This window comes from Dermacentor albipictus, chromosome 4 (assembly GCF_038994185.2).
Source record: "Dermacentor albipictus isolate Rhodes 1998 colony chromosome 4, USDA_Dalb.pri_finalv2, whole genome shotgun sequence".
Lineage (NCBI taxonomy): Eukaryota > Metazoa > Arthropoda > Arachnida > Ixodida > Ixodidae > Dermacentor > Dermacentor albipictus.
This window is the reverse complement of record NC_091824.1, coordinates 142,631,353-142,652,333: the sequence shown is the minus strand read 5'-3', so window position 1 is coordinate 142,652,333 and position 20,981 is coordinate 142,631,353. Positions and strand designations below refer to the sequence as shown.

At 46.2% G+C, this 20,981-nt stretch overlaps 1 protein-coding gene across 2 annotated transcripts in view; it reads right to left on the bottom strand.

Moving 5' to 3' along the window:
* The window catches only part of LOC135915423 (venom allergen 3-like), a 51,258-nt gene that overhangs the window by 11,388 nt on the left and 18,889 nt on the right, over positions 1-20,981 (bottom strand). Inside the window, exons 1-3 of one of the 2 annotated variants that reach the window (XM_065448485.2) lie at positions 16,396-16,536; positions 12,421-12,631; positions 6,399-6,520 (exon numbers count right to left, since the gene is read on the bottom strand). In XM_065448485.2, coding sequence (XP_065304557.1) covers positions 6,399-6,520; positions 12,421-12,631; positions 16,396-16,476 — 414 coding nt within the window. In that variant the 5' untranslated portion in view covers positions 16,477-16,536. Of the gene's footprint in view, positions 1-6,398; positions 6,521-12,420; positions 12,632-16,395; positions 16,537-20,981 lie in introns of those variants that run through there. The other variant, XM_065448486.2, reaches the window with a different exon arrangement.

Genomic DNA, 20,981 nt, shown 5'->3' with positions numbered 1-20,981 from the left:
ATTCTCTGATTCGCAACGTAGGCCAACCATGGAAATACGCTTTGTATTGACCATTTTCGCGGAGCAGTTTGCTTCAGCGACAGCGCACGAATACAAAACCATTACCGCCTCTACTTTGCTTCTGGGCGATCAGCTGTCGAAAAGGCCACTGCGTTTTCGCTAACGCACTGTGCTCTAATCATACTGGATTGAATCATGTGGATTGAACACGAGTGCAGTAGTTGGTTGCAAAAATAGTCACTGGCATACTAAGGAATGGAATGAATCTGTGTGGCCAAGTTCGCGGACCGCTGCTGCAACTGTGCGTACGTGTTGCGGGCACTTTGAGATGTACTGCTTCCCTCGAGGATACGGAAATTCGCTCATCCGCCGGCGTTGTATCGCCAACCTTCAAAGAAAGGACTTGAGCCCCGGAACATCGGCAAGAGCGAGTAACGCTTGTTAAACAATAACAAAACGAGTAGCGCCGCTTCCTGTCATAGCAAGTTTCGCGCACAGTATCTGCACACATGTACACCAACTGGCACGGAAACTTACGCCTTTATCACCAACGCATGGGGAATAAGTGAATAGGAGCACACTTGAAGACACACAATAGATCACGGTCTACGCGATAGTGCACGACTGGTCGAAGCTGAATCTTTCGTGATAGTCGATAATAGTAAGCGAATTACTAGTGATAATATCTTTGCTACAAGGTATTAAAATGTACAAAATAGCTACGTTTCAAGCCCTCTGCGTAGCGAAAACAAATCTATTGGAATTCAGAACCCCCGCGAACGATTAGGCAGACAATAATCAGATAGTGAACGCGCCGAGGAACTTTATTGAGCCAGAAGCGTGACAAGCCGCTGCTTCAAAATATTTGCCAAATAAAGTACGAATAGCAAAACACTAATCTTGGTTCAATTCATGCGCGGAAAATTTAGATAGCTTGGAATATTTATCTAGCCCCGATTTTAAAACAAGCACCATATACGCTGCTCGCGCCGTTTGTACATAGGTTAATCAGCTCCGAAAGCGCTTTTGCATCTTCTCTGAAGCGGCCAAACGACGACGAAACCCGGAAGCACGGCGCTCGTGCCAATGTACGGTGCAGAATCTGGGCGACCTGGTAACTTGGCAACTCCCTGCGCGGAGCAGTAGAAAAAGAAGGGGCAGCTAGCGCCGCCTAGTTGAGTTTTGCGTAAGCTTTGGTAAGTCGCTATGGCCTCCAATATTCTGGGTCGAGCGAGGGCGTCAGTCTCAGAGGCCATGAAGCCGTGCAGGGAGGGCCAGTTTTATTGATAAACCTGACATCAGCGCGCGACCAATTAATTAAATTATTCGTTAAATAACTTTTACTGGAATGAAAATAATTTTCAGCGCTTTCCGCCTAACAATCAACTAAGAGACACGCAAAAGTGCATGTGTTGTAACTCGCTTAATTAGGAAAGCAATATTTTTGTAATGATAAAAGGAGACATTATAGTTTTTTCTTACACCCATGAGGAGGTAGCACGACGCCACACCAACTATAGCAAGCCAGCTAGCCTCAAACATTGAAAGTGCATTGTGATGTCATCTGCGGTAGCTTTAGATTACTTAACTTACGATGGCGAATGCGTCAAAGCCACGGTAGGGGTAGGGTCTTTACGGCGTGTTTTTCTTGTGCCATGTGTATGATTTCATGTGCGGTTTGACGTTGATTATTGCGCCATCACATACTTTCTGGCTGCACCTATGTAAAAGCGCTCTTTCCACTATCTGTCAAATGTATATATGTATGACGAGCGTCAAGCGACCGAATAAACGCAAGGTCTGTGTCCGCTTCGTTGTTTACGTGTCAGTGCCCTTGTGTGTGTCGCCTGCGCATCGCAACTTGTACCTTCAGGTGACGTCATGCCAACACACCCCTGTCAGAATCCTCCTAAGCAAAAATGGCGTTAAGTACGGATCACGCAGACGCACCTGCATGAGCAGTTGATAAGATTGCCTTTGTTCAGCGCATTTGCCACACCTAAGGTTTCGCAGGATACTGCTGCGGAAAAGTCGTCAAGAACTTGCGAAATCAATCCGTGGAAATGGGTAATTAGTGTGAATTAAAGTGAATTGAGGTGAATTAGAGGGAAATAAAGTGATTTCAAGTTAGAACAAGTTGGAGTAAGGCGACTTAAGGTGGAGTACAGTGAATGAAGTTGAATTAAAGGGGATTAAGGTGAATTAAAGTGGACTAAGGTGGAAAGCTGCCGGTACAAATGAGAACGAGGTGAATTAAGGTGGATTAAGGCGTAATAAAGTGAATTAAGGTTGATACAAGTCAGACAAAGGTGGATTAATGTGGAATAAAGTGGATTAAGGTAGAGTTGTGAAGGACACGTCACAATGTATGACGTCACGTATCATGGATGTAACCAATTAATTGGATAATTCATTATGCTTTCGAATTCAAATCACGTAAGGGTACTTGAGTGACTGTCAATTTTTACATCGATGTTCTCCTTGTCTCCCAAGCACTTCGAATTTGTGTCCTTATGCTCAATCATTGCAGCTTCAAATACGTTTTCGGGCACATCAACGCTTTCAAACCACGCGCACGGTTGGCTAAAACACCGGTTCGGGCCGGTCTCTTAACTTTTTTTTTATAATAAATATTTCTCCGTCTAACCTTGCCGCGTGCCATTGAAATATAGATAGGTCTTCGTGGCAATGCTGTGTGCATCCGTGAGCCTGTCAGGTTTAAGAGTGAACTGCTATGCTTTTGTGAATGTTTTGTCAGCTTACTTTGTACTTGCCTTCTCCAACAGCCACTCTATAACTTCGCCGTGTCTAATTGTCTATGCGTCGCATCTTCTTACTTGTGACTTCACATATGACACTTGCGTGTTTCATTAGTTTTACTTGTATGATTCCCCTTGTACAATGACGCGCTCACCGATTCTTGTAGTTACACTTTAGTTGCTAACTTGCTCACGTAACATTCCAACTTCTATTTCTCCACGGCTTCTGTAGAAAAAAAAAGAGAATTAATTTTGCGAGCCGTGTGGAAAAAGTGTGCGATCTGCAGTCTTCGCTCGGGTGCAGAACAGACAGAAAGAGAGAAAGAAAAAAGAAAGACATAAGAGAAAGGTCGCCTTCATACATACAGACACTATACTTGCAACCTTGGAAAGAAAGCCATTCCCCCCATAGCCGCACGCTTCGGCAATGTACGTGGTGCGCGTAGCATTCCGACCGCGTCTACCGTTCTTCGTCGGCATCACACCTGCACGGAGCGTCTCGCTGACCTCGCCACGGTCGTCGGACTACTTCTCCGTCTGACAGTATCGGCCCTTTTGTAATCGTGGCAGCGACGTGTGACGCGCCCTGGCGCTTCTACGTGCCTGACGACACAGCGATTCGTGCGCTTTAATACACGCGTGCAGCATGTAGAAAATACAGTCTCGCGGACGTTGTCACGTGTGTTCTTGCTTATTGAAGATGCTGCGCCTCGCTAAAAAAAATTTTTTTTTTTGCTTCGGAAATCTGTTTCTTTTGACATTTGCGAAACGCTTGGCTGTTCTTGGAGGCCGTAAAAAAAAAAAAGAGCTGCACGGGACTTTGATCCCGCTTTCTGACATCTCTCTCTCTCTCTCTCTCTCTCTCTCTCTTATGTTGCCAAGGGCTGTGCTCCGGACATTGCGGACACTCGGCGCTTCTCTCTGGGTGATCAGCGAACGATTTTATAGGTCGCATTTACCCTGTAACGTGCATTTGCCACATTTAGAATACCTGTGAGGCGTTTGTCCACACCAGGGAAAAATAGAAAACGAAAAGAAACCCAGAAAAAATAATGATGGAGTAAAAAAAAAATTAAGAGAAATAAAATGTGCGGTGCACATCACCGGAGGTAAACGTAACGCGCTTTTTAGGCATAAACGCTCTGCAATGACGTCCGTATTCACTAATAATTGTCACTTTGTCAAGACGCTAATGAACCTAGAGCACGATACCAAAGCTGTGAGTTCAGAATGTCTTTTATCCTGGCCGCGGCGGCCGCATTTCGATGAGGACCAAACGCGAAAACACACGTATATATAGATTTAATTATGTGCGCTTGAAGGAACCTAAGGCGGTCAAAATGAATTTGAAGCCCCCCCCCCCCCCCCCTTCCTTTTTTTTTTTGGCATCACTCATAATCAGATCGCGGTTTTGGCACGTAAAGCTCCAGACGTTATTTTTTTACGGAACCTCTTTCATTCCGCGAACTTGTGTTCCAAAAAGGAAAGTAGCAATCTAATCACAACGATAGCGGCGCGCAGTCGTCGGCCGTTGAATCTGAACTGACCACTTCCACTATTTTACATGTATCGACGCACATTCCGGAGCGATCACTGGTCCTTGCGTAAATTTCATAATATTCAGAATATATAAAAAAAATTGCGTTGCACGAGCGATATGAATAAATAACGTCTCTTTCGCTATATTAATGCCGACATTACATAAATTTTCGATTCAGTAGGCGCATCTTACGTTGAGCGATAATTTAATAAGAGTGATAACCCGGTGAAGGATAGCCACTCACCGAAAAGAAAGAAAACCAAAGTTCTCGTGGCATGGTTGTTCTTACGTTTGAACTGTTTGTAAGAGCAGATGTCGACCGATCTTCGAGTTGAACATGTTGCAAGCAATGACGGCCGGTTAACGCCAAACAGCGCTCACGAACAAAATATTTTGAATTCGGTCCTTGGTGAGTGACCATAGTATGTATTGAACGTACATGTTATTCGGCATTTGTCAGGCTTGCTCCTGTGACCAGTATCGATGTTACATTTTTGAGATGCACAGTAAAAAAAAAAAAAGGACACCAAGTGCGTCCCTTATACAAGTTTTGACATTGAGCGACGTCCGGTAAGTTCTACATATATATAGGCTCAGTTTGGCCTGTGATCTCTGCAGATATGTGCCAGCAAGAGCACGCGCCCCTCGCGTTGTATCGGTGTGTTCTGGAGTTAGCTTTTAAGACACTCTCCACGAAGCGTCTATAGCTAATATAAGTGAAAAGGAATAGGGGGAGGAGAAAATGAGGAAAGGGTGGGGTAGTGCGACAAGAAGGCCCACCGATTTTGAAACGGATCCACACTCAGGGCCACGCTGTTCACTGTTGTCAAGCCTCTTTTCCTCTCGGGATCTTTTCCGCGTTAAATTAAATTATGGGGTATTATGTGCCAAAACGACGATTTCATTATGAGGCAGGCCGTAGCGGGGGACTCCGGAATAATTTTGACCACCTGGGGTTCTGTAACGTACGCCTAATGCATGGTACACGGGCGCTTCTTGCATTTCGCGCTTATCGAAATGCGGCCGCCGGGGCCGGGATTGGATCCCGCGACCTCGTGCTCAGCAACGTCTTTTCCTCGTTGTCGACGCGTAAGAGATGTCACCTGTCCGGTTCACTGACTGGAGCGTTTCATTTTCCGAGCAAAGCGCCGAAGCAATTTCTCGCCGTCCGCGTATAGCGTCGTGTTGCCGACTGTGAAGTGTCATAAAGTACGTTCGTGTCGATACGGCAGACAGCGTTGTACTCGATGTACAAGCACGTCGTTCGCTGACAAATCGGCATCGGGCTGCGCACGTGGAACGGAAGAGGCGAATCGATACGAGCTACAACAAGAGACGTCGTCGAAACTAATCAGTTCGGATATATTTTCGCCGCGCCTCCAATTGATTCAAAACAGCCGTGTTAAAGTATATTGATAAGAAGCACGTTTGAGAGAGGGCGGAAAATGTCGCGGCAGCCGCGGTATAGGTGCATCTTTTGTTTCAGTGTTCTCGAATACCTGTACTAAAGGCAGACAACGTGAGAAATAGAAAATCGCACGACGTACAGAAAGCAACCAACCCCTACAAATAAAATAAGGACCATTTTTGAAAGCTAAGCCAACGCTAACTACATGTGTGGGGACTGCGGCCGCGAGGCACGCTATAGGACAATTGCTGTGACCAAGAAAGAGGCTGAAGCGGTGCGCAAGAGTAGCAGGGGCCAGCGAGCCGCAGTTCGGGCTCGGGTCCAGCCAATTTGGCCTCCGAGCAAGGGAAGATTAAACCTTGAATGTTTGTGGTCTTCGCATCTTTCTTGAGGACCACGGCCAAGTGCGAGAAGCCACGTTCCCACATAGTAAATGTAAGCCATAAATTTGTCTCAACCGACGAAGCAGTGGAGCGTGCCGTTGTTCGAATCCTTCCATCAGTCACCCGAAAACAAGCCACCCCCACGCTCACGCAAACAAGTCACCACCACGCTCGAAAGCAGTTTCGGAGTCTTCGTATGCCGTGTGCTCTACATGTATAGGTACCATCCGTGGCAGAGATGTGGCAGCCGACGACAGCCAGAATAGGTGTACGTTTGAAATTGTGATGCGTGGAAACGTTATGCTCACCAGCGCCCTCATGTTAGCAGCAGCGGGAAGGCCGCTCTGGTATCCACCCGCAACCCAGGCCCTTAGCTGGTTGTGCAGGTCCACGATGTGGTCCTGCTGGGCCTTGGTCACTCCTCCCGAACCTGCAAAGCGAGGGAACGCTTAACAATTCAGAAAGGGCTTGCCTTATCTTAGTGTGTATAGTAGTGAATAAACACTCGGCAAAAGAAACGAAGCAGCGGATATTGACGCTTCGGAGACTTGTACTGGTCCCTCGTTGATGCGACATGATTAGAGTGTAACCCTTTCACATGTTGGAGAAATATTTCCTTTTTGTTTCCTTTGACGAGTGGTCGAACAGAGGTGCTTAACGTCTTCGGAAATTGACATTGCGGTAATACGTCCAACTGCTCACAACAGTAGCTTCTGTGATTCAATTACGGCCATGTTCGTAATGACATTTGATGCTTTAGATTGATATAGCTTTTAAACGCTGCAAAACCAACGCCACTTCCTTTGCGACGACACTGTGAAATTTTGGCGCGTTGGCAGATTCTGAGTTGAGGTTAGTAGTCAACGTTTGTCTAAGCAAAGTAAAACGCGATCGGAAATTTGACGCCAGAGCTTGTAGACCGAGCATTTATTCTGGCGTGAAAGCGAAAAGTGGCTTTCTGCTTGGTTAGTTCTCTACAGCGTGTGTCCCAGCTAAGGTTAGCCAAGCTGCGCAACGAAAAATAAAGGACATGAAAAAAATCACGGTGAAACATACAGTTATAGAAGCTACAGAGTTCGGTCGTCAGTGTTCTGAAAAACGAACACCGTAGGTATTAACATCTAATCTTGTACCGTGTTCTTAAATATCTGTTCTTTTTCGCTGGACAGGTTGGCTAAGGTTAGCTGGGACAGACTATGTACACAGCACGCTGTCTCGCTTTGGACTCTGTGACGCGACGAACTTGGGTTTTCCTTTACGAGTATCCGCCGGTAGTTTTCTATGCTGTGGTGTTTTCTCACGCACCTCAGCACCGGCATCTTCATCGCCACTTATTGTACTTAGTACCGTGGTGCGGGCGAAGCACCACAATAAATAAATGTTTTTCTACGTACTTCGCTTTTCTTTCTTTCTTTCTTTCTTTCTTTCTTTCTTTCTTTCTTTCTTTCTTTCTTTCTTTCTTTCTTTCTTTCTTTCTTTCTTTCTTTCTTTCTTTCTTTCTTTCCGCCTGCAACGTAGTTTTGGTGACCACATTTGCCTTAAGGCTGGCGTCTCTAAGCTTTTAAGAAGCGCTTCGTTAGATTTCCTGGTCGGTGGCTGAGAGGGGAAATCATTGGAAAAGCGTGATCCATCAAGGTCCCGAATTAAGAGAGCGCGTGTACACGTGTTTCTACATCTTTATTTTCTCATTCCTGACGTGGGATAAGTGATTGCACGCCTACTTCTTTCCTTTCGCAGGAATGGGCCGGCTGGGGTAAGGCCGTGGCCCTCTGCTTGCACGTCGATGTCGGCCGGTTTAATGCGTTCCCTCGGCGACGAACTTGCGACCGTGCTGTGGCAACAATAATCAACTACCGATGGCCCCACTTTGCCTAACCCAGGCTACGCGGCCGCCGTCAAATTTATACTCCGAACGGATAAGATGCACTTCTTTCAATTTTACTGATAAGATGCAGGCTGTAAGTAGCAGTCCTGCTTGCTTTGATAATTTGTTGAATTGCAGGCCCGAGACGGGAGGAGGGGGAAGGGTACCATTCCTACTGCACTGTAAATAAGAAACAGACGGGAGAGAGAGAGAGAGAGTCCACATTCGCCTGTTAGGGAAATAAGGAAAAAGAAAAGTAGAGGTCCGAATGTTGTTTCGGGTTAAGCCTGACGGCGCTTTACACGACCCCGATCAACAAGCATGCGCTTGGCAGATTTTTGATTTTTTTCGTTGCCTTAGTGGACTTGTTTGCTACGTGCTCAATTTTCAGAGGCTAATGTTCTCGTTCGAATCAGCCATTCGTCCTTCTTTTTTTTTTTTCGCACGTTGGCTGTTCCACTTGCACGAGTCCTTCGAGAGAGAAAATAGAAAGAACGAGGCTGGGCGGTCGCTGCGATGTGTACTGCGGGAAAATTTGACAGGCCACTGTGTGGCCAGCACCGACCGGCGTCAGATACGGCGCCAGAGGTTTCGGACATTGACAAAGTTCACTTACTCAGTAAAATAACTTTCTTGAGTACTTCGCGAACGCAGGCCACTACCGGTGTTAACCGCCGTTAAAGATGGAACTATAGGTTCTGTCTTAGTGCCATTTGATCGCTATTTGTTTACTCTGATCACAGCTGATTTAACACCTAAGCACCAATAGCTTTACAGAGGGTAGTGGAGTGCCAGCAGATGTAAATGAAGATTGAGCAAATGAATTAAATTGGCGTACACGGGAATACGCAATGTTTCGATACTTGTGTAGTAGAAGTGTTGTGAATAGAAGTGCAATATGCCTTTACCATGACTTAGCAGGGCGGCTGATTCGGGCTTGTTCGTGATTCATCTTGTTAAGTGAAAAGCGCAAAGACGGACAAGGACGTATAAGCGAGCGCTTTATGTCTTTGTGGCGCGTTAAACGACCGCTTCAGGATGTATGTCGTTTTATAAGAGTCAAAAAGTGTGCGTGTTCGAGTGAACCATAATAGGACCAAACACAATTTATGCAGATCTAGCGCTCATGTTGGAATCTGTGTGAAGCGAAGTTTTCGCGGAGTGGTTAATTAAACGCTGAACTGTTCACGTTCCGCAACGCGCTTTGCAGCGTAGCCATATTGAGTGCCGGCAAAGAAAAATCAGCAAGACTCGGAGACGCCCGCCATGGGACCCACGCGACCAAAGATTATACTAGCTGGCTCCGTTATAAGCTCAGTTTACTATCGCACCAGCTACAGAATCGGCCCATTGATGTGTATTCGCCGAGAGTGGACCTAGCAACCCCCCCCCCCCCCAAAAAAAAAAAAGAAGAAGAAAGAAAGCGTAGAAAGATTCGCTTTAATAAATTAATTATGCACTTGAAATGCGTATATTGGTTGCAGTGCAGATATTCATGATAACGTTTGCTGTTTCACTGCGCAACTTTCGAAGAGAAGCTGACCCTACAGATGTCATTATGCTAAAAAGAGGTGAGGCGTGCAGACAGGACACAGGAGTAGAGAAGTGGACAACACGAACGCCGACTATCAACTGAAGGAAGCACTGAGGCGGGTGCTCGCCTCAGTGCTCCCTTCAATTGATAGTCGGCGTTCGTGTTGTCCACTTCTCTACTCTTGTGTCCGGTCTGCACGCCTCACCTCTTTTTTGCATAATGAATCCTTACCAACTACCTCAGCTTTCTGTCGTTCTAACTTACAGATGTGCCGGTAAAGAGGAAGCACGAGACAAGTACGATTCGTAAGTGCGAAGTATGCAACGTTAGGCACTTTTCCGGTCGTAAACTGCGATCTTAAGGTCTCATTCATCTACATTTGTGCGCTGGTTTCATGCAGGTGTACTTATTGTTGGCGCATACGCTGCATCGGATGCGTCATTGGCACCCGCTGAAACCACGACACTGTCATCTCTCCTATACTTCTCCTTCTGTACCTGTCTCCTCACGTACCTTTGCATCCGCCTGGACCAGTAGGCCAGAGAATGCGTTATTGTGTACGGGCTTTTATACCATTCTTGACATAAAAGCTCTCTCTCTCTCTCTTCCTTTCATTGTGTTCTTTGTTTCACGTAAGAAGGGCCCCGTGGCACTCAACCTCGTTCACGAGTCGCGTATTCCGCCTTACGAGTCATGCATTCTGTCCACTCGTGGTAGAATGCTCATGCAAGAAATAAATGGCACATAAACTCCAGGCCGCCTTGGAAGTAAATGCGCGCAATTTGTATGCATTGGATAAAAAAAAAAAACACTAAGCTTTCAAGGCGTTATTGCGTTTTTTTTTAAAGATCAACTGGCCTGCGTGATATTTCTTCTGCACGTGTTTAGAGAACCTTCTCTCTCTCTTGGCTTTTTATTTCCTTTCCTTCTTGCGCGGTGTAGTGTAGCTAACCAAACGCTTTTCCGGATAACCTCCCTACGTTCCTTTCTTAATACTAGCTCTCCTTATACGTGTACTCGACCAATCTCATTTGCAAGGCTTATAGTCTTTGCGTGACTCTCGCAAATATCTGAAGTGCCATTGTGTAGCTTGCTGGTCTTGAGATCATTTGTATATCACTTGTTCACTTGCTGTTGTAATGGCTTATAATAATAATAATAATAATAATAATAATAATAATAATAATAATAATAATAATAATAATAATAATAATAATAATAATAATAATAATAATAATAATAATAATAATAATAATAATAATAATAACAATAATAATAATAATAATAATAATAATAATAATAATAATAATAATAATAATAATAATAATAATAATAATAATATCAGTTTATATCCGTTCATCGCACAGAAACCGGGGAAGGAAGGCAATAGGCAGTACACCGATTGACTAAGGCCTCCGCTTCTTATACAACAAAGAAGAAGAATCTGTCAGCCTAACTTAAAATTGCTTTCGAGAGCATTTAGTTACGGTTCCGATCACGGGACGCGCAGTAGCCGGCGCTTTGGGCCTCAGGGCGTCAACACCTCGTTTACATTCTTTACATCCTCGTAATATGAAAGCAGTGGCTTCGGCGCTGTTCTACGCTGCCAACACCACACCATCAGCGGGCGCGCAGGACGTCATTTGACCATTGCCTTTCTCGTCGGCACGTGAATGCATATATGCACAACTCGCCGCCCCAGCGTTTAATATCTTTTGGCAGCAGTTCGTGTGTGTACACAGCATGCCCGCGCGGGTGGCTCGAGTTGTGGGCGGACTTGGTGCGCGGCCCTTTCGACCCTTCGTGATTGGCTCCATGGTGTTGCGGCCGAGCAAAAGGCCTCGGGCGGACAGACACTCGTGCAAGCTGGGGCTAGGGAATCGCTTTGTTAAACCCTGCGGCACCCGAGCGACCTTCGATCGCGTCTCGCTGTGATGCAATCGCCCTGAGTGTACGGGCGTTGCTGTCTTTGTGCCTGTCTGCGTGGCTGCCCCCATACGGGCATCTCTCTGTATGAACGGATGGGACTGAGTCACGTGGCTTTGACCGCTTCTCCTGCCAGCAGCGCTGACAAGGCCTGAGGTGCGTGCCCGCTGCCAGAGAGAAGCAAGACCAGCGGGACGGTGTCAGGCATTGAGCGAATAGCGTCGCCGGTGGCTCTGTTTTGCTTCGCTAGTCGAAGGACGTATACAGAGACGTCGCTGAAATTGCTGTACATCGCGTCGTTTGTACGCAACCCTTAGGTTACTCTCAGGTTATTTCGCGTGTTTGCATTCGTACGGGAACGATCAAGTGCCTATCAGCGAACGTTCTTTGTGTACGTGTCGTCAGCGCGACAGTGTATTCGGCGGAAAGAGAACATGGTATCAACGGGACATCTTGACAGATCGCAAACAAATAGTTGGACGGCACACCGTCGCTGCGAGGCGTTAGCAGATTTGCGGCCCACAAATTTGCCCGCAGTAGCCGATTTCTGAAACATTGCGCTAAAGAGTTCTATTGTTTAACTTGTAGACACTTTTAATTGAACACCCAAAGGAGCGCTCGGTTTCCGCTGGTCAGCACCGAAGCTTTAAACCTACTGAAACCACAACACTCAGTAGACATATATGACTGATATTATCAGCCCAGTAATTTCAGGGTGGCTGCAATTGTGGACGGAAACCAAAATCGTCAAGAGAGAGCTTCAGTTTCAGCTGCAGCTTCTGAGCTGAACTAAGCTGCTACAGGAGACGGACACTTGATGTGTGTCTCGACAATATTGGTTTTGGCCCATGGCGATGGAAGCTGAAGCGGTGTATATAGGTCATTCTACTTCGATTCAGGTAAAACCCCCTTTTTAAGAATACTGACATAAGCCCAGCCTTTAAACCGAGAGCGCTGTGACGTCTTTACGGTAGTGGCGAGGTTGTGTATGTGGCATTATACTCACGTAGCAACTGCTTGCCGGGGCACGCCAGGGCTCTGTAGCGACATATGCTGTGACGGGGGTCATTATAAGCGCAGATCTGAATCGGAAACAACTGCGGCAGCACTCCGGTCACCGTCAGGGAGAGCACCAGCAGCCAGCTGGGCGCGTGGCGCAGTCCGCACAGCTCCATGAAGTCTATCGACGCCGACACGGCTCTCCTGGTTCCGGTGCGCTGCGAAGGAAAAGAGTGATGCTTGTGAGGACTTAGAGTGCCACACTTCCCGTGTCTCGGTCTTATGCAATCTTTTGAGGACTCGTCGGTTGCGTCAGGATGTTTCCTGCTTCTTCGCGGGAAACAAAACGTCGATGACCGTGCGAGGGCGTTGCTTGAGGCGCGCAACGACTGTTGCTGTGTGATCGGGAAGCTACCGGAATTATTATACCGAGGGAGTGAGAACCGTGTGAAACTAACAGAACAGGGAAGCTAAGAAAAGCAAAAGGGTAATCAAGTTTTCTTTTTGAACTCTGTAATGAGAGAGAGAGAGAGAGATGGAGAGAAGCACTTATCTAGAAATAGAGACGCTTTATTTGGAGCAAGCTGTTCTGGAACATTTAAGCTTCTACAACAAAGTTACAACTTGGGGTGGGTAAATTGAATATGCCAAATTGACTCTTTGGAACTGTACAATGTGGAGGGACACTTACGAAAGGAAAAGTTAGCGTCGACTTGAAAGTGCTATTTGAAGCTACAAAGGGAACTCGTGCTGCTAACTCAGAAAGCTTCGCAGTCGGAAGAAATATACTTGTCCTCGTGAATGGCAGCTTTACCTTTCGATGAATTAAATATAGAATAGTACGACAGAAGAGAGCACTGCAGGTACAGTGGAAATAGAAAAAAGAAGAAAAAGAAGAGGGACTTTTTGTTGTAGGAATTTCTCTTCTTTAAGACTATACTTATCCCAGTCGGAATATTGGTAGCGCTTACGTGACGGGTATTCGCTTAAAGCTGCACAAATTTCTCAGCAACGCATGACAGCGACATCAGTGTGGGACGCTCAATGCAAAACACAACTAAATTTGAAACGATATCACCTGCTCGGTATACCCATAGAGTCCACATTGGAGTCCTTAATTTTTTTTTCTCCTTTTTTTTCTCCTCTTCTTCTTCTTTCTCCTTTTATTCCCTTTACCCCTTTCCCCGGCACAGGGTAGCCAGCCGGTACTTACACTGGCTAACCTCCCTGTCTTTCCTCCTCTTTGTCTCTCTCTCTCTCTTGGAGGCGAGGAAGAACAAATCTTCCTGCAGCGCAATTTTCCTTTTGATTAATGTATAACGGCAAGACCTGCGTCACGCGTTTCTTTCTTTCTTTCTTTCTTTCTTTCTTTCTTTCTTTCTTTCTTTCTTTCTTTCTTTCTTTCTTTCTTTCTTTCTTTCTTTCTTTCTTTCTTTCTTTCTTTCTTTCTTTCTTTCCAGGGGTCGCATTCTGTGCGGGCTGAAAAGAGCGAGCGAGTGTAGTCAAGCGTTGGTTGAGGCAAGAGTGGGTTGTCTCTTTCGATGCGAAATTCTGGTGACTCGCCGTCGCAGATTGGCTGACATTACTCGCTGCATGCGGCTGTCGGAAATACGGGCGCAACGCTTATTCCGAGAGCGGGGAGACGGACGCCGACTGGCAACAATAGTTCAGTTCGTCGCGACACTGGGTTCACGATAACAACCGTGTGTCTAGGAGAGATTTCTTGTCCCCGAGAGGCATTATCCCTTTGAGACACCCTGCCTACCAGAGTGCACGCCAAGATAACACCCAATAATCAGAAGAACTAGCAAAAAATTACGCTTAAAATTTTGTTCATAATTCTTGGGTGACTGCTTATCGGTCATGTCCTTCAATATCGGTTGCCAACCACGGTTCGGAGTTGAGGCACGCAGTGCACGTATAGACAGACAGAATAAGGTGCCCATCAAATATTCCCATTTCTTCGTCTCTTCTGCTGCCGCCTGTCTTTAATGATGCCAAATATGCAAACGACAACAACAAACAAACAAAAAGGAATCGATATTAATACATTTTAGCGCGCCGAACTATTTCTTGTTTGAAACGGCTATACTGCTTGTCAGTATTTTTTTTTCTCTTTCTACCCACGTTCTGCGGTGTGCCACCGTTCTTCCTTCAAGCTTCATTTTAATAGAGGAGGATGTAAAAAGGTTAACGTTAGCTGGGCGCCACTAACTTGCCGTACGATTTCTTTCCTCTATTTATTTCTCGTTAGTGTTCTGGTTTACTGGTTTACCGTGGCTTTTATCTTAAGGAAGTTCCGGCGAAAGGTGTGACAGCTGGCAAGACGCGTTAGGCAAAGACACGTTGGGGCAATGATAGTCGTACACCTACCTACAAGTACCTTGCGCTCGGTGCCGTTAACACGTGGCTTGCGGGACGAATGCTAACACGACGACGATGCAGAGACTCTAGAAAACAGGACCATCGGCTCGAGAAGACGGAGGCAGATCGTCGGCGATGCGTGCATTCTTGCTGTCGCGATGTTTTTTCTTTTCTTTTTTTTCCTTCATTTAAATGTTTGTGCCAGGTATGTCACGTTCATTGGAAGTAATTGGGGTGCTGTATGTCTACCATTTTACTGCGCAAAACAGTTATGATATAAGCGCTGAGGTATTGTCTCTGTAACCTCACGTCTAATTGTAACATTAGACACGTCGCGGTGGCTTGGCGTCTATGGCGTTGGGCTGGAAGCAAAATGCGAAATTGAAGGGAAATGCAAGAACGCCCGTGTCCCGGGTATTGGGATCCCGTTAAAGATTCTCGGTTGGTCAAAATTAATACCGAGTCCCCCGCTACTGCTTGTCCCATAATGAGATCGTGGTTTTGGCACGCATAGCTACGTATACTTAACATGCACCATATTAATTCCTCACGTGATCGTGTGAGAGGAAATATTCATTAGTCTTACCGTAGCAGACATACACGTAATGGCGTGGCGAGTCCTTGGCTGCGGCTTATATTCACTCTACCAGACCGCTCACCTATGTGCCTTTGCAATACTATAATTGATTGCTAGGTTACCTTGGAGTCGTCCGCGAGCGTTCTTTATCACAAGCTTGTCCCGCAACCCATCGCTGAGCAGGATCCTGCGCACTAATTGATATTGGGGGAATTAACATGTTTCTGTTTGCAAGGCCCTCGCAGGCGTAACACGCCCCACGTTCACGTCTTTACGAAACTCATGCGAGCTGTTTCTCCTTCGGAATGTTAAGGTCGCGCGGTGGTCACGTTTGTGTGGAACGTGAATGACTCTCCGTGATGGGAATATAAACTGTACAGTTCGAGTGTGTTTTGTGTTTGGTTGTGAAGGAAGCAGAAGAGTGTAAGAGGCATCTTGAATGACAGACTGGTGAGTGAACATCTTGGTCTAAGTGCGAATTTATTTTTTTATCCATATAACGAATCGATTAAGACGCATGGCCCCAACCAACTTAAACCGTGGAAGCCCTCGTATTGAAAACAAGCGCGGTGTGTTACAACACACGGCCATGAGCACCCGGCATCGCTTCCTTTTATACTACGCACGTGGGTCATCGCTCACTGTCGCGGAGTGCGAGCGTGTATAGCGATTCATCGCCGGCTGACGACAGCCAATAGCGTTTAAAACAAGCTAGCGGGCGACCCAGAAAAAGTGAAGAAATAAAAGAAAATTCGCAAGGCAGGGAACATATGGAAGAAACGCTTAGGTATACATTTATATAAAGACATCAGAGTTACGCAACACTTAGCTAATTAACATGCCAAACGTTCTGCGTTTTAATTTGGCGATTATTGCGCGCTGCTCACGCATTTCATTATCAGTTCATGTTCAAGCTGCGCAGTACAGCAGAAACGTTCACCCGAGTGCGAAAGCAGGAAACATTGTAAGATGTGAAGAAACTTGAAAGCTCGCCCATTGGTCGGCAAGCTTTTCACTCGTATAGTTTCCAAATGTACAAACCCTTTTCGAGGAGGAGTTTGCTGCAGAGGAACGAGACGGCGCTACCGGCGGCGTGCCTTGTGTTGCCTCAGGCAAAAGCATGCATAAACGCACGAATGCGAAGCGCTTATACCGCTTCTGCACTACTACTGTGCGATCAGCTGTTGGAAATGCAACTGGGAGTTCGTTAGCGCACTGTGCCCCTTTTATGCTGCAAATTGTGTAACGAGAGAGGGAAGACCTGCGCTATAGTTGGCTGCAAGAATAGTGACTGGCACATAAAATAATGGAATGAATCTGTGGGGCGAAGTTCACGCACAGCTGCTACAAAAGGACTGCCTATGTTGCCGGATTAACCCGCCGTGGTTGCTCAGTGGCTATGGTGTTGGGCTGCTGAGCACGAGGTCGCGGGATCGTATCCCGGCCACGGCGGCCGCATTTCGATGGGGGCGAAATGCAAAAACACCCGTGTGCTTAGATTTAGGTGCACGTTAAAGAACCCCAGGTGGTCAAAATTTCCGGAGTCCTCCACTACGGCGTGCCTCATAATCAGAAAGTGGTTTTGGCACGTAAAACCCCAAATATTATTATTATTATTATTATTATTACGTTGCCGGACCTTCGCGATGCACAGCTTTCCTCGAGGATAAGAAAAGAATCACTCATCCGCCAACGTTGCATCGCTAACCTCTAGAAAAAGGACTTGAACCCCGTAGCGTCGACAAGAGTCAGTACCACTCGTTACACAGTGACAAAGGAGTACCGCCGTTTCCTGGCATAGTAAGTTCTTCGCACGTTATCTACACACGCATCCCAACACACACATAAACTTACGCCCGCTCTATTGCCAACTTATCAAGAATAAGTGAATGTAATCAGCGCGCTGAAGCATAGGTGACGACAACACCAACAACACATGAATGAGACAGCGGCCGCCGCACCGAGGAACGTTACTTAGTCAGAAACATGACAAGCTGCTGCTTCAAAGTGATTGTCAAATTAAAAAAAAAACAAAAAACAAAGAGCGAATGACACTGTAATCCTGATTTAATTCAAAAAGCGAAACGATTGGACAAAATTAAAATACATATATAGCCCCACGTCTAGTACAAGCACCGTATACGCTGCTCGCAACGATTCGACAAGGCGTAATGAGCTCAGAAAGCGCTTACATGTCTTCTAAAGCTCTGTCCAAAGCTTCGTGTCGTGCACCCAGTCACCGCCTACGATATCCGCCGAAGCAGGTTTGCTGTGCCAACGGGCTGCAAGCACATCCATTGCAAACACGGAGGAAGCTGAGGTAACCAATGGACGCGTTGCCACGTGATCAAACATGGCGGCGCCCATGGAATCACCGTGAAAAGAGTCTATAAGAGGGAAATCTTGTTTCTAGCTTTACAGTTAGCAGCAAGAGGTCGAGGCCTGCAGGGGCTTTTGATAAAGCTGGGTGTACTGGGTTCGAATCCCAGTGCTGCAGGAAAGCCACCTGTTTTTCTAAAGAGAATATATGTCCCTCTGCCTGGTGCTCGGCTATAGTTGTAGGGGTTCGCATCTCGAAAAAGGCCCCAAAGATTTTGCTAAGTATGGTCTCTCGGCGCTCTTTGTGCAATCAGAGACAGCCTTGTTGTGTAGCACCCACCGCGGCTGTTGCCGGCAGGCTGGAGCTGACGTCGTTTAGCTACTAATGGAACAGGTACAATAGCGGTCCCGGTCAGGAGCTCGGATTTTACGGCACCTCAATGGGTTGCATCTCCCAAACCCGAGGGCGTCCCCTCCGCGTACAGGTGCTTTGGGATACCACGTGGGAAGATTGCGGCCATGGGAGCTGCGCAGAACCCAGGCTGAGTGTTCTGCAAAATGCTTACGATGCTTCTGCAAAGGCCTACTCACAAATTACCTGTATATTTCAAAGCAGCGTGTAATGCATAAATTTTGTCTTTTATGTCAACCTAGGTGTACTTGTGACATCGGCTTTTACAGCCAAGCTGAAGTGTTGAAAGCGTGTCTCTTCATATTCCTTTCGATTTTGGGAATAAATAATAATGTAAAAAATGATGGACTATGTAAAAAAAAATTTATTGCCTAAAGTCGGTAGGTTTTAACGTTTGCCTTAAAATGCAGTGAACCTAACCAAATCGGCGCAATGGTCGCCGAGAAAAACGAGTTATCCGTTGCCTTGTATTGGTAGGTAAGCTCCTGAGGTAGAGCTTCCTCAGGGGATAGAAATTATTCCGGGACCCTCCACGCTTGTCTTATAACCAACGTGTTGCTTTAAAACTTTAAGCTCTATCAGCCAATTCACTTAGAGTTTATTTGCGCATTACGACAGTTACGGTTGATAAAATGACGCTGCAATGAAGTTTTCTCCGCAACTGAGCCGCGAATGTGCTACTACGAAGACGCAGGTACGAAGACGGTACGTTACTGATGAGCCCAGAAAGAGCAATGAGCAAAAAAAAAAAGAAAAGAAGAAGAAGACAGGAGAAAACCCAGCTAAGCTTTCAGTATTAAGCAATAAACTTGAACTGTTCACGATTAACTAACGTAGCGCGCAGTAAGAGAGTCTCAAACGGTTGCACTCGGCGTATTATCTCGCGCTATAAGCCTGAAGGGAGCAGTCGCGACGTGAATAGAATACTTGCTTGTGCCGGTTACTTAGCCGGCTCACAGTATTATCGGCATTCCGAGACCTGCATGTGGTTGAAGTGATCAAGCACCAGACTGGTTTAGCCTTTGCATGCGCATAGCTATATATGTTCGGAGTGGCTTCATATTTCCTTTTCTCAGTGACCTCAGCGTTTATTGCTGCTTGTAGAATAAGTCATCTCTGTGTGGTGCGACCCGTTAATTTGACTACCATCTTCGGTTTCTGTAATTGCTTCCTAAACGAACAGCTTCCCAAACAGTAAATAGGAGTGTTATGGATTGCTGCACTCAATTGTGACAAAGAACTTAAGTTGATGAGGCGCGAAACTTCAAAATTGTAATTTAGTTCTGCAAGCAAACTTCGTTAAAAGAGCGAATTTAGAATGGTTCGCACGATCACGTGAACTTAATAAAGGGCAACCAAAACAAGAGGTTATTTTATTGAAACGTGCCGTGTCAACCCTGTCTGAATGTGGTTCGTCTTTTCGATGCCTAATACGTGTAAATTTGCGTCACTTTGCTAGCAAGTTTTATGTATTTCATATCGAGCTCACAGTAAAGTTCTGCAAAAAAGAAAACAAAAGAAGAGAGAGAGAGCAGAAATAAGTTTTTTTTTCATTTTTGTTGTTGTACGTACGGTAGCTCGTTTTTCTCTTTGAGAGTGGCTCATTGCAGACGGCGCTTTGTTGCAGATCACATAACCGCAGATTCGATTCCCTGCTGCCGCGGACACATTCCAGTAGGGCGAAACAGAAATGCACTTGTGTAATTGCATTTAGGTGCATATTAAGGTGCTCCATGCAGATTTGATCCGGAACACCCTCCAGCGACGTTTTCCCTAGCCTGTAGTGCGACTTCGCTATGTAAAACTCCGCCAATTTAATTAATTCAATTCACTATAAGTGTAGTTTACTATAGGCGCGCAGCAGTCGCCTGCAGCTGGCAATTTCTTCGAAGATGACTCCCGAAATGACTTCTCTGCACACCAATCGCTTCGTTGTATCTTGTTTCTCCAGCGTGCCACGCTCTGCAGTGCCAAAACAAGACGTCTTGCTTGTCGCATGTAAACATTGAGTTCGTTAATCACCTGCGAAAATTCGTCTTCGTTAACCCTTTACGCTTATTGGCTGCAGCAGTCGCGCCTGGTTTCGCGCTGACAGCTTGACGAGAGTCAAGGCCTCCGATACAAGTTCAATTTGCGCACATTTTCTTTCTTTTTCTTTTCGTCTTCTTTTTAAACCGTTGCTTGCCCTCGGCGAACAACTAAACCCTTTGCTGCCGACGAATTCCGGAGCTAATGCGCATATTCGATCCCCCCTCCCTCTTGTATCTACGCAAGCGCCAATGTAAGATCGAGAAGCGCTAATCTTTTGGACTCGTACCAGCGTGCTCTTTGAGGCCAAGGATTCCACGTGGTTTCTTGTGAAAGTGCCCTCCTGTCAAATGAGAGTATATGTGAATGCCTGTACGCGCGGAGCGCCTCCGGCGGTACGATGAGAGGCCAATAAAGCCAGCGGGGTGTAGACCGGCCAAAAATGGATCGTTGTTTGCTGCTTGGCGCGAAGATTGATCTATTTCATCGAGTGATGCAAACAGAGGCAGAAGGGGCAAAGCCGCTGTGGAAAAAGAATTAACGGCGCCAGTGTCCTTAAATCCCACAGAATGCTGATGAAGAAACATAAAATCTGTCAAAGTAAAACACAACAAAAACAAAGAAAAACAAACAAACAGAGATGGTAAAGCGGCTTCGCAATAACGCGTGCATCGATGGAAGGTATTCCTGAAGATTCACAATGCGTTTACTTGACATAGCAAACTAAAGTAATATCACCGCTGAAAGATCAGGGAGACTATTGAATTCGTTATTCGCGGAGATTAGGCACGAACGCACAAGACGAAAGAAGAAGGAACAGTGACGGGTTCGATTCCCACTTGCTGCACTCGCATTCTGATGGGGACGC